This window comes from Rhipicephalus microplus, chromosome 4 (genome assembly GCF_043290135.1).
Source record: "Rhipicephalus microplus isolate Deutch F79 chromosome 4, USDA_Rmic, whole genome shotgun sequence".
In the NCBI taxonomy this organism is placed as follows: Eukaryota; Metazoa; Arthropoda; class Arachnida; order Ixodida; family Ixodidae; genus Rhipicephalus; species Rhipicephalus microplus.
The window spans coordinates 45639159-45653235 of NC_134703.1; the positions used below are offsets into that span (position 1 = coordinate 45639159).

The following is a 14077-nucleotide window of genomic DNA, read 5'->3' on the forward strand; positions in this document are numbered from 1 at the left end:
CTTCTCCTAAGAACCGTGAGGTATATGACGGACCCCTTTGCGTAACTTTTGTGAGCTTTTGAATCGAGACACGATGATCCCCAGTTCGCCTATGCTTGTCACTATCGTACTTTCCGCCATCTGTCCCTCATCACCCCCCCCCCCCCCCCATATAGAGACTAAACGGACGATGGGCTGTTTTATTCTGGCCCCTTTCTCTTTATGTGCCCACAAAAAGCGCTATCTATGATATCTATGAAAGCCGAACGTTTTTGAAGTCGAAATCGTAGGAGAATCATGGCGCGCGACCTTAAGATTCACCACAGCGCATTCAAGCAGCGAGCAAAGCTCCCGAGAAGACGGGCACACACATTTTCTCACGACACTAATCAGATCCTGTCGGTAGCACACATTATAGGGGGGTCCTCACGGGAAACCGCGAACCTCAATTAAGAGCGTCACTGGGGGATCGTCCGTGCGGAATGGGACTTCCGGCGTTACGTATTACGGAGGAAAGGACCGACCTAAGCAAACTTAGCAGCAGGAATACATGGCGTAGAACCAACTGTAGACAAAAACAGAACGAGCAGTATCCATTGCACCGTCGTCTACGCTGGAACACGCACCCCCATGTGCCGACGCGACGCGTGGCTCTTCGCGCCGTTCGTAATGGAGACGCTACGGCGCCTACGGTGAGCAACTCAATTCCGCCCACCACAAATGGCTGGGCAGGGACTGCAGGTTACGCACGATACGCACCATAAATCAAAGCTGACGCGTTGAGCTATTCGCCGCGCACTTGAAAGAAACCGGGCACTTGGAGTCACGCGATCCTTTCCGGGTAGCAGGCGCAAACGCTGGTGGCGCCACCTTTGTGCACGTTGGTAAAATGAGCGAGCGTGCGGCAAGCGTATGAGCCGGTCTCACTGTCCCGGACCATGGGAACAACTGACCGTCTAACGATGGACTACGCTATTTGGCTCAGAGGGCAGGCCAGCAGACAGCAAATAGCCATTAAAACTAACGGGCCCCATTAACAGAATAGGCGGGCAGACATGAAGGGCTTTGCCATGCACAGACTATTCAAACGACCAGTGCTTCTAGCCCAAAGTAGGGCCGACAGCTTCATGAACAAAGGTCAGTCGTTGTTGGACGCCTTAGGCTCGCTAGCGTGGCTTATGTTTTTAAGACTATTGCTTACTTAAAGCCGGACATGCATGATGACACATCCCTTCCTTGACATAAATGCGGGATATAATAGAGTGGACTATCTAATACCAGCGATCTCGCGCGGCAGATAAAAAAATTCACAGATGAGCGATCGCAGCGCCGTCTGGGAGAAAACGCCGAGCAATCATGTTGACTTGACTATCGCGAAAAAGCACGAAAAAAAAAAAGGACTAATAAAGTAGCCGACCGCGACCGCCGGCGCTACCACCCAATCTCCTCGACCGTGAAAAACCTCCCGGCCGTCACGTGCTAACGGTGGCTTCTCACGCAACAGTTTTACACGCAACACAGCCAATAGCTGGTGGACTCACTCTAGTGGTCTTCATAAGCAACGCTGAAGATTTCGTTGCAATTTCCGCTCTTGGAAGCACCTCGATCTTATGCGAGATCGCATCACGGAGTCCTCTATATTTTCCAGTGGCCTGCTCAATGCCTGTCTCTAGAGGCCACCTACATGGTTCCTGATGAGGAAGAACTAGCAAGCGCCCAGAGGGAACGTAATCAGGCCCATTATAACAGCGCGACATTAGGAAATCGGCGTTAACGCAGGCAGCGGGTTGGTTGGAGCTTGTGCTGCTTGTGGTGTGACGTATCTTGCGCGCTGTTATGTATACGTCATCAGGTAGGCCGCTGATAAACGTGAATGTGCATAGTACATGCAATGTAAACATTCTCACTCGACACACACACACACACACACACACACACACACACACACACACACACACACACACACACACACACACACACACACACACACACACACACACACACACACACACACACACACACACACACAAGAACTGAGCATTCTCGCATGGCTGCATCATGCTAAGAAACGCGGATACGTTAAAAAAATGTTTCATTGGCATAAAACAAATTTTGACCAGAAATGTGATTATTTTATAAGCTATTTCATACTTTTATAAGATACTCTGTGAGCTATCCTTGTAGCCGCTTTCTGAAAACATCGGTCGGTTCACTTCTAAATCATCTTTGTAACTTCTTTTTTGAAAACACGGGTTAGCCAAAAGTGGTAACGGCATATCATGTTCACTGTGTTCTAGGAAGTTTGATGAATGGTGGAAGTTTCTCGTAGCATGTGTAATTTCAAAGCAGCGAATGTAGTTGTACAAGACAGCTAATGCGCATCGATGGGCTAGGTTAGGTTACGCTAGATGGGGCAGAAGCAGACCCTGCCCACTGACATTACGAGGGCGTTGGAGCATCTCAAGCCAGCTTATCTGCCCCAAGCATCCCTTTTATGACTCAAACGCTCAATTGGTCCCTACATTTCCTATCCTCGTTTTTCCCGTATTTTCCATCAACGTATTCGACGGGGCATTTGTCTTCCTCGACGAACTTGCTAACACTCGCCAGCTTTACTCACCTACGATGCGATGACGTCATAAACGGAGCAGTAGTAATAAAACTGGGGCAGGACATTAACCGGTAAATGTTACGACAAGAAAGGCATGAACATCAGTAAAGTTGACGCAAATGGATTCGCTTATTATCACAGCCTCACTTCGCGTATTCGATCAGGTTGACTGTTGCTACGGGAAGAAACCTCGGCCTAAATTTCTTATTGCCGCGCCTCCGTCATTCTCCCTCGCTGGGCACTGAAAGCGCTTCAATGAGCATCAACACTTTGCGATGTCAGACCGTGGGCACGACTCTACATCCGTACGTGATGTGGTTGTCGAGAAAACGTTACATCAACCGGGAAATGAGCCAACAGATCCGCACTACAAGACAGGGTGTGTCTACAGGCGACGTTGCCGTAAGTACGTGGTATCTCCTAAAGCGACACATCTGCAGCAGAAGAGCGTTAGCAAATAGGCGGAAACTCTGAGCGCGTCACGTACGCGACGCGCTTGCCACCCCCCCCCCCCCCCCTTTTTTTTTTTTACGCGAAAAGCCCGTGCGGCTGTAGGAGGCCCGACATTTCACAATAGCTCGCGGAAAACGAGCACCGCCATCCGAATGGCCGAACTCGATGCCGGATTCGCTCGCAAGGCGCGCCATCCGCTGACGTCAGTGCGTCCCGCCAGAACGAGGAGTACAACTGAGGCATCAGAAAAAGTTCTACAATTTCTCTCCGCAATTTCCTGCCTACTTAAAAAAAGTTAATAAGAATAAAACGGAAGCGTAAAAAGCAATAAATAAATAACAGAAGAAACTACAACGGAACGCAAGCGGATGGCTCACAAGGCATCTGCGCAATGAGGCGCCGGCTTACGTTTCGCTGACGTCGATCGACGCGAGAGTGAGGAGTTCAGTCCGTTCGGCAAATCCGAGTGCGGCGCTCCGCGTGACGCACATGATTTGTGATGGCTAAGTTTGGTGACGTCACAAATGGGCAACTGCTTCTTGCATTCAAGGAACCCTTGTACCCCTTATTGAAAGCGCGATTTGTCGCTCCTCTTTCGACGGCGGCAAAGTGTTCGCGCTCAAAGGAGGAAACTTGATGGCAAATTAAACAAGGTAATATATAAAAAAAAGGTTACATAAGCCGCAGAAGTACAGGATAACACTAACAGCGGTAAGATGTTATAGTGGTGAATAAAACTCGACAGTACCGCGTCATCGCGATTACCTTCGTGTCCTGGATAGGGCTAGTAGGTGTTTTAGGTGCGAGTAAAAATAGGTCAAGTGCGCCTCATAAGACCACTGCAAAGCATGCTGCTGAGTACTTCTATGTCGCAATATATTTTTAAGCAATAAAATCTGATTTCCGCGATTCAATTTTTGAGCACCATGAAAGAAGCACTACGATTCCAAGGCGATACTGCCAACGCTCGAGGTTGACAACATTGAACACCGTACTATACGGCTGAAATTTGAATGACGGTTACGCACGGTACTATAAGAAAATTAAATAATGGCACCAATGTACAGCAGCAACACGTGACTCGTCAGCGTCGATTATTAAATGTATTGAAGTAACTGAAGTAAACAAAGAAAAGTCTAGTCGTGGTAAAGGAGTTTCAAGAATTTACTCCTCCCTCCGTTATACACGTGCAATCTCATTCGGAATCGGACAAGACAAGCCTATTGCTATAGCGGTGAGGTGTTCTAGATAACATCCCGCGTTAGATATGAGGGTGTGTTCTATGCATACAGAGTGAGTTCCCCGATAACGAAACGTTCTCTGACAATGAATAGACACGTAGTTGAAGTGTTGCTTGATCTTGAAACAACCTTCAAGAAAATCATTTGCCAATACCTATAACCTCCGCAAACATGGCTTGCTTTCTGGAATCAGAGTCACGACTAGCAAATCAGTTTTGCTTAATGAAGTCAGGCCAACCGAATGCCCAGGCAGGTGTTTAAGCGACCCTTGGCGGACTTAGCGAGCTTGCTCAGCGAGTGTGCGCAGGGCTGGCAAACCGAGGGCCTCTTATCACAAAGATCCGTGCTCCGCGTGACCAGCGAATCGTACCTGGTGAAATGAATCGGCTCCATCATGCCCATCCAGAACAAAAGAGCGGCTTCCCGAGATGGGTGTCCGGAGGCTACACGAGGACGTCTAGGTCGGCGTCTTTCGGGGCGCGCAGCGGTCACGCTGCCAGCTCGTGTCCACAAAGTAACGATGCTGCGACTGGGAGAGGTGTCCATCGTCGAAGCGTTGTGGGATGGCGTCGATGGGACTTGCGCGGCGGCGTAGGCCAAGCGGCGCACGTGCCGAGGCACTGTGGCGCCGAGCGGCCGGACGAACCCTTGTGGCGTGCAGCCGGCGACACACGCTTTCCCGCAGCCTACGCGAACGCCGCCGCGATGGGGGTGAGAGAGCTCGCCGAGTCGCGCGTAGGCGTCGGCGCCGGCAGCGCGACGGGCTTCGGCGCCGCCATGACGTCACCGAGCGGCGCGAGTCACCGCTTGCGCAAGTGGACCGAAATCGAGCAGCGGCAGCCGAGCCGTGACGTCAGCGCTTCCTGAGGGTCGCCGCCGCCGCCGAGCTCACCCTTGCCGCAGCTGGAAGGCGGCCTGCATCCGCGCTTCGTCTGCTAACGGAGCCCTTTGAATCATGGGGGAGTTTTAAGAACATCGCACGTGGTCGGCAAAATGGCGTTTGCACCGTAAACTTGAAATTCGTTTGAATCGGGCGCTACGAAACGAATGTGTTGAGAAATCGCAGAGCCCCGCAGGATGCACAGAACAGCTGGTTCGTTGTTATGCCCTGAATCGACACGGAAAGAAAAAACAAAACAAAAAAACAGCGATCTTTGTTAACACTGATTGCACGACTACGCCATGTTTTCTTCTTAAATATTACGACGCAAGCGAATGCCGTACGTCGAAGCACGCTTTGAGGCGATCGGTGGACAGAGTAATTACGTAGTTTCTACGTTTTGGTCTCGTTGTAAACCCCAAGCGCCCACGTTAGACGTCACTGCACAGAGTGGCTCACGGATACCATGAATGATCGTTTAGGGCGGGCTCCATGACCCCATGAAGTTCCGTTCAAACTTGTGTCTTCACAAGAGCAACCAGTCCTGAAGTTTCTTTTCCTGTTTCCTTTTTCATTCTTTTTTTTTATTTTTTATGTGTACAAGGAAAACGTAACAGATATAGTCACATAGCACCTTGAATGTAACAAAGCATCGGAAGCGTACGGAGTTCCTGCATATTCAAACTTTTAGAAGGTTTTCAAGTTGCGCAATCAATTCTGAACGCAAGTTAAAGCCATGCAATGTCATCAGAACCCGATGCTGGTGTTCTGGTAGCGTCCGTCCAATATTGCTGACGAGTCCTTAACCCTGGTTTGTTCCCTGACCCACTCTGCTCTCTTCTTGTCTCTCAAGGTTACTCTATAATTTTCCTTTCCATCGCTCGCTGCGTCGTCTTCAATTTAGGCTGAACCCTTTTGTAAGCCTCCAGGTTGCTGCTCCATAGGTGAGCACCGGCAAGATGCAGCTGTTATATACCTTCCTCTTGAGGGTTAGTGGCAGATTACCATTATTGATATGAGAATTCTTGCCGAATGCGATCCACCCCATTCTTCCAGTTATTTTACCCTCGTGTTTCGGCTCCACGGTTACTACCTGTCCTAAGTGAACATATTCCTTTACAACTTCCAGTGTCTCTCTACCTACCGCAAAGTGTACAGTAAACACTAAACTACTTCTCTAAGGACACATTTTACTTTAGTGTTTTACCGATTCCTATGACGGAGGGATCAATCATGTTTCTTTTTCTCCTTTTTCCACGGAAATTGGGCCTCGCAATCTTTCACTGGACGCAAACGCGGCCAAGCATACAATTGAAAAAAAAAAAAAGGAGAGTACTTGAGGAGTAACAACAGAGTAAACGTAGATGTAAAATGTACCGAGCAAAGCGCAACACGATTCACTATACAACAATAACAACGTACGCCACACTAAGCGACCACCCAAGGACGCCTTCAGAGTCAGCGCGTCAGCCGATCACAAAAGCACGATAACGCCGACCGAGGCGTAGCCACACACGTGTTCGGTGACTAACGCGGCGCTGGACTCACGGAATGAAGGCTGCGCTTCGCCGGAGGAACGGCGATGATCTCATCGTCATGTGCGCACGGAATGCATGGCGGAAGATCGTGAGTCACAACACAGCTCACGATAGCAGTCACAAGTGGAGAAAGCCACGTCAGTATACCGCACCGCACTAGGCGGCGAAGTTGCAGTGTAGTACAATTTGTATTTAGCGTCCCAGAGCGCATGGCATATCTATCCGAATATATATATATATATATATATATATATATATATATATATATTGTAATGACGAAGACGAAGCAGAATAAGAACAGCCGGCCTGCAGCAAAGGCGTTGTGTCTTATTTCTCGTCCTTACAATGGCGCAGTCGATGAAGAAGACGTCATACGTCCCGGCTTCGTCATCCAGGACGCCCGCCGACGTGCAAATGCGGTAAGCGTCGCTTGGGGACGGCGTCAAGGCCTCCTCAGCAGCTGTTCACCTGCCGCCACTGCCACCACCGTTCGGGGATGGCGCCAAGGCCTCCTCGGCGGCTTTAGTATACCCATCACCGGTATTTCTTCATGAAAAGGGACACCGTCTACGCGTCCTTCGCCACGGATTGTGCCGTGAGCACAGGTCGACAAGTGAACCCTGCGGCACAAGCCACCTGTCCGTACCCTCGTGGATCATCGGCAGCGTGGTTCTCTCATCGTAAAAACGCTGTTCACGCTTCCTCGATAATGGAGCCGACAGCCCTCCTGCAGCCGGGAGCACCTGTGCCGCCATTCGGGGACGGCGTCCAGGCCTTCTCGATGGCTCCTGGGCAGGCTTGCCCCGGCCCCACCACGACAGTACATGGCCTGTCGTTGACCGGGAATGCCGTTCACGCTTCCCACTGCGACAACGTCCTGCTCAGTGCTTCATCGGCACCTCAGCCGCTCAGGGGTGCTGTTCAAGCTCCCTCGGCCGAGGGTACCACAGCAGTGAGTACGCTGATCGGGGAACACGTCCCCACTGGCTCCGCATGTGGGCCGCCCGAGAGTGCCACCGAGCTTTCGCGCACCATTGCGCGACTCCGCCTCGAGGTCGGCGCCCTGACAGCGTCGAGTTCTGCGATATTCCCTGCTGCCTTGCCGGGACTTCACATTATCGATGAGGCGTTGGCCGCGGCCGCCTCGCAAGACCATTCAACAACTTCCCCCGAGAGCCGCAGCAAGCTCCAGTATACTCTCGCGGCTCTTTCACACCAACTTGGCTGTGTGGCGTCGCTATTTTCTGGAGCTTCGCCTGCCGTGACACCACCACCGGCTGCCTCCGAGCTACCCGAGTTTCGCGGCTTCCAGGACGATGCCGTCGATTGGGTGGCTACCATCAATGCTCTCGGAGCTCGCAAGGGATGGAGCGACAATCAGAAGTGGTGCGTGGCCTTAGACCGCCTTCAAAATCCTGCTGCTGCGTGGCACAGGTACGAAGGCGTGCGGCAGCAGTCCTGGGCGGACTGGAGCGCCAAGCTCATTGCTGCGTTTGGAAGAATTGAGTCTGACCTCACTGCTACCTCTCATTCTACCCTCGCCACTACCGAGCAAGGGGCTATTGAGAAGCACAACGACGAGGCAGCTGCACCCTCTGCCAACCTGCCCTACCTCGGAGATCAACCTCACGAGGCGCCGCGCCCCCCTACAGCTGTGCCGCGTGCCCCCTCCCCGGACAGCTTCCCAGAGTACCCTGCGGCAATCATCGAGACAAGCTGGACGGTGTACTCCTCCGGGCAGATCTCTGACTCCGCGTCGACACCTGACACACAATTACCCTTGACCCAACTTAGGACCGCCTATAAAGCACAGAAGCCAGTGAGCCAGCCTCCAAGCTGGTCAGCCCCAAATGGCCTGGATCCATTGACCTGCTGCGTGACGACGGCGGCTCTTTCACAACCAGCCGGAGACCAAGCACACGTCACAACGGCCAGTTTGACCCATAGTAAGGAGCCGCACCATCCCCTGCCACCTTTGCCGTCATTGGCCGAGTGCGTGGACGCTCGTAACTTGCCAAATGCCGTCTCCCCTAACGAGCCACAAGTGCCTACTCCACCTGAGGAGGATGCCATCGAAGTCATTCCGGTGCAGTTCACGGTTGCTCCGGATGGCGAGGCAACTGGCCATGTCGACATGAACGCACGTGACGGATTGGCAAAAACCTCCACTTCGACCAGCAGTGCATCAGCGAAGACGCTAGAGCACGACTTGCGTCGCAAGTCTACGCGCAAAGTCTACACAGCGATGTCGCTGATATCTATCGATATAGCCCATCGTACCTTCCCTCGCTCTGAACAACGCAGGCGTCCCCGCTCAGTGTGGGCCGCAGTACTGCATACTGGTGTCCCTGCAATGTCATCCAAGCAGCGAAGGGGTAGTCATCGCGATGGTCCGCCACCAATGCGATCACTCCGCACCAGCCAGTATCACCTGCTGGGTTTACATTCTCCAGGTGACTACATTAACTTGCCGCGCGGACGCGACCTGCAACGACCACCTCGACACAGCCAGGGTCGTCCACCAGAGTACAGGACAGTTCCACAGGACAGCTCGAGGCGTGCACATGACAGACTACCACGGCACTCCCAGTGCCGCCCTCCAGAGAAAATTGCCCTTTGCGCGCTAGCAGTCATGGCCGAGTGTAATGACGAAGACGAAGCAGAATAAGAACAGCCGGCCTGCAGCAAAGGCGTTGTGTCTTATTTCTCGTCCTTACAATATATATATATATATATATATATATATATATATATATATATATATATATATATATATATATACAATTCCCGTTACTTCACGTAAGCAAGAGCCTAAGTCGAAATGATGATGTAAGCATGAACTACTATTTGCCATGCAGTGTTGTTCGCGACGTCTGTAACCAATGTACTCGTGGTTATGCGAATGAGAAAACTCACCAGTTCCAAATGGGCTGACTCAATGCGTTATGATTCAAGAATAAGAAACAAAAAAGAAAGGGGAGGGGGATGAACATTAGTGAAAAAGCATCCTTGAGTAATTCTCCATGAGGAATTTTAAAGGAAAGTCTTAGTGTATTTCGATGTACTTTGGAGGGCGGGAAAGAAACAAAAGGAAAGCGCCAAAAGGTCCAGGCTTCCCTGATCGTGGGCCATTCGCTTGTACATTTCTCCTTCACATTAATTTTTTTTAGAAAAGGTCTCTCATGTGTTTAGCCCTTACAACTTCGTGTCAACCAGCATACGCCTGACCTACGCTATTTTCGTCTATCCGCATGCTCCAACTTCACGATTACATGCGATGTGACTTCTTGATACTCCAACCGTTCTAGTAACCACGTGTGTTTAATTGTTCTCTTTAAGAGGCCATATAGTAACTGCTCGAAAGTGCAGCGAGAAACAATAACGAAAAAAAAAAACACAAGGGCGAAACAAGACAGCAAGCACGAGCTCCAATGTCGCTTTGTTTTGTCCGTGTGTTTTTCCTGCAGCAGTTTGTTGTAAATATGTGCCAACAGGCCAGAACCGGCATCTTATTCAATAATAACGGCCCATTATACCTCAGAAATGCTTGTTGACGCCCGCATCATTTATGGTATTACGTAATTCAGCATGTTTTTTTTTCTCGCTCTCTATCATAATCGCGGAACAGCGAGGGATCACGCCAGTGAGTGACTAACTTCGCAGCACGTGCCAAACAGGAGTCACGGACTCGGCGAAAACGGTCAATCAGGGCGTCACGAAACACTAACAGCTTCGGTGAATAATACTAAGAAAAGTCGCCAAACTTGCCAATTAGCATTACCGCACGAGTTTTTAGGAGGCCACAACGGCGTAGGAATTTCCGCGAACAGGCACAAAGCCAACAGTTTCCCTCGAAGGACACTCCACATACGCCTGCCTTTGAACATTGCATACTGGCGTGAAAGAGGAAGTATTTTGCTAGCGCACGCTGATTTCAAAATGTTGCAAACTTTAGGAACGTCCTTCTACAAAGCCTGCGTTTTCTTCTTTTCCTTTCTTTAAGCGAACGAATACGAATACGCGGCAGGGCTGAATATAAAAAAAAAAGTTTAACCTGTTTTAACAAGGCTTAATATAGCACTACAATTGACCGACAGCTACTCTAAAGAACAGTATTAGTGAAAGAACGTTATTGTGAGTACAGGTATAGGTGCATTTTATTGTGGTGTGTAGGCGTCCGGTGAAAATATTCAGTCCTATAAGAGTTAGCCGTGAAGATGCCTCATGTGAGACACAGCATATTCGCAATTTCTCCACTGACCTCAGTCAAACTTGGTAGGAGAGGCATCGCGCAGTGTAGCCAAGGGGTGGCATGCACCTTGGCTACACAACAAATCTCACTCCCCGACATTTTTTTTGTTTGCCAAGGCACAGAGCGCACATCTGACTAACTTGCTCCCCTTTTAAAATTAAGGCGTTGCGCCCCCCCCCCCCCCCGCAATAGAATGCCTACCTAAGCCCCTGGCTTCGTGTAAAACGTTGGGTGATCTATTAAGTGGTTATTTGGTGATTATCATTATTGATTTGGACTTTGCGATCTTAAAAAAAACGCTTAGCTGTGCGTAACACGGAATCAGAATTGTTCATTAACGTGCTTCTAATACGAGTAGAAATCAATTTTGATATTTTGTTTTGAGTGTATCAAAAAAAAAAAACAGCGATCAGTTGGTAACGGCAAGACGATACAGCCACCAATCCTCTAGGGCAAGTATCACATATAAGGGACAAAGAAAGCAACGAATGAAATTATTACCATTTCTCAGCCATGTTAAGCCCATGGTTTTTTGTGCCCGGCCTTCATGCTGCGCGTCACGTGACATGTTTTGTTTTCCGCTTTAGTAGCCGTTTAAATGTCGCCTTAGCCACGCAAGCTTGCACTGCTTTCGATTTCTTTCGGTCAACAGTTATGCACGTATGTGAAATCCAGAACGTGGCGCTGTTCATAAGCAACGTTGGAAACGGTCGCATGTGTCATTGGGTGCAACTGCATTGCGTACTTGCCAAAACCCAAATCAGTGGCGATTGGAGGACACGAAAATAAAGGCAAGGCTTGCACGTCCACGATACTACTCGTCTAAACGAGGTAGCCTTGATGACGCCCCCCCCCCCCCCCCCCACCTACTGAACACGTGTACTGCCCTGTTTATAAGCCGTTTGGAATGCTATCGACCATGCGCGTCGCTTCAACGTACATGGAAGCAAACAAATAAAAACAAGTATTATTCACCCTAATTATCAAAACTACACTGTAAAAAATATCCGTGTTTTAACGTCGGAGCAGACCGTAGAAACTACAGAGTAACATCTGTTTCCTGAAAAATAGCGAGACTGGACGTTTAAAGCACAAACTGTGCTGCGGTTTATGGGAAACAGCAGGAGTTGCCGTAAAGCAGCAGTCGATGTTTCCGTTCTTTCGCTCCTTCCGTAAAACACCAGAAAAACGTATGTCTTCTGTACTTCAAGAACACGCTTCCGTGATTTGTGTGCACGGCGACATACTGGCTGAACTTTGACCATTCCCCCCGTTCGACAATGATACAGTGAACTAGAACAGAAAGTTAAGCGACAGCCATGGGCAATGCCTTGAGAGAGCTGTCGGCGACATACTGGCTGAACTTTGACCATTCCCCCCGTTCGACAATGATACAGTGAACTAGAACAGAAAATTAAGCGATAGCCATGGACAATGCCTTGAGAGAGCTATCGTGGCGGGTGGCTAACGTATACATACAGCGGCAACGCTGCAGTCGCCGACTAAGATGAGGCGTCCCACAGTGTGTAAGGAATGCGCAGATTCGCATTGTACGCTCATGGAAAGTCAGAAAACGAAGACGGAAAGTGTGATAACTGGGCAGGCTTTGATGAGGAAATTAAGCTTAGAGCAACATTGGGTTCGAAGATAGACTAAGAAATACGAGAGAATGAGGAAGAGAAACTGTTCATTAACTCACAATGGAGAAAAAGAGCTGCATGCAGGATCACTGGAAAGTGCCAGTATGGATACATATATATATTCGGAGAGGCGGAGAAGGATAGCAGCGGTAAAAAAGAAAAAGAGAACGTTTCAGAGTTTTTACCGATTAAGGAAGAGGATAATTACAGCATTATGATACTTCACCGCAAGGGAAGCTAAATTTACTATTAGTAGCGAAGTCGGGTTGCCATAAAAAGTTATAAAGCGAGACGATATGGTGGGCCAGCCTTCGTTAGTGTGGTCACACTGACGAAGGCTGGCCCATCAGCCGAAACATTTGTAATTAGTAAAGGTGTTTCGGCGTACGTCGTGCTTTTTCGCTTCCGATATATATATATATATATATATATATATATATATATATATATATATATATATATATATATATATATATATATATATATATATATATATATATATATATATATATATATATATATATATATATATATATATATATATATATATATATATATATATATCGTCGAAAGGCGCTGCACTTCGTTTTCAATCTTGCAAGATTGAAAGCGAACAGGTACTTGTACTGCGTCTATGAGACTTTATTGACAAAAGATAGTGAAAAAAAAACATACCCGTCCAAGAATCCCTGCATATATGTGAATCTTGATGGTGTGCATAATAGTTTACGTTTTTTTTTTTTCGTCACATCGTGAGAATGCACGACACACAGAAGAAGAGACAGTGTACATGTTCTCCTATTTTCGTTCCTTTTTTTTTTCGTGCTTGCAAGCCTTGACTTGTTTAGTGAGAGCAATCCTATAATCGTAGCTGCGTTGTATAGTTGGCACACCAATTAACACGCAGTCAATGAAACACAGTAATGAAGTGTATTTTAAAAGGGTGCGGTTTGCTGTTTCTTTGTATGAACTCGTTGTTTTCACGCTGTTTCGCACCGTCAAGCCTACCATGCAAGCTCAAGCCCAATAATAAAATTTGGAAGGCTCGGGGAAACGTTTGTTCTTTTTATGAATTCATGAGTCTACTCGGTGAACACCGACGGCGACTTCACTTCGTCACCGAAGAATTCATCGGTTGTTGAATGGTTCTCACTACCTGCGACGAGAACATCGATTCTTCAGAACTATTTCCCTTTACACCACTTTTCCTGAATAACCGATAAATTTTTTGCACCACCATAGCTCTTCCCAACCACAACAGGCCAAAAGAAAAAAAAATGCGTTGATGGTCACACAAAATAACACGACTGCTGCGGTGTGTCCGGCCATCACTGCCCAATAGAATGGGTGCAAGATAGCATCGGTGCATCGTGGTGTCGGCTAGAATACAAAAACAAATTGTAGGCAGGCGCTAAAGTAGTCAGTTTGCCCCAAAGGGAGCGTCGCGAGTTCGATTAAAAGCCGCACCACCCGCCGGTGCCGT

The 14077-nt window shown here is 48.7% G+C and overlaps 1 protein-coding gene across 2 annotated transcripts in view; it reads right to left on the minus strand.

The window, feature by feature from the left end:
• The window catches only part of LOC142814256 (uncharacterized), an 87876-nt gene that overhangs the window by 39892 nt on the left and 33907 nt on the right, over nt 1–14077 (minus strand). The window contains exon 1 of one of the 2 annotated variants that reach the window (XM_075892685.1): nt 4655–6914. The exons of the other annotated variant lie outside the window; for it this stretch is intronic. Coding sequence (XP_075748800.1) covers nt 4655–4830 — 176 coding nt within the window. The 5' untranslated portion in view covers nt 4831–6914. Of the gene's footprint in view, nt 1–4654; nt 6915–14077 lie in introns of those variants that run through there. 2 annotated transcript variants of the gene reach the window in all.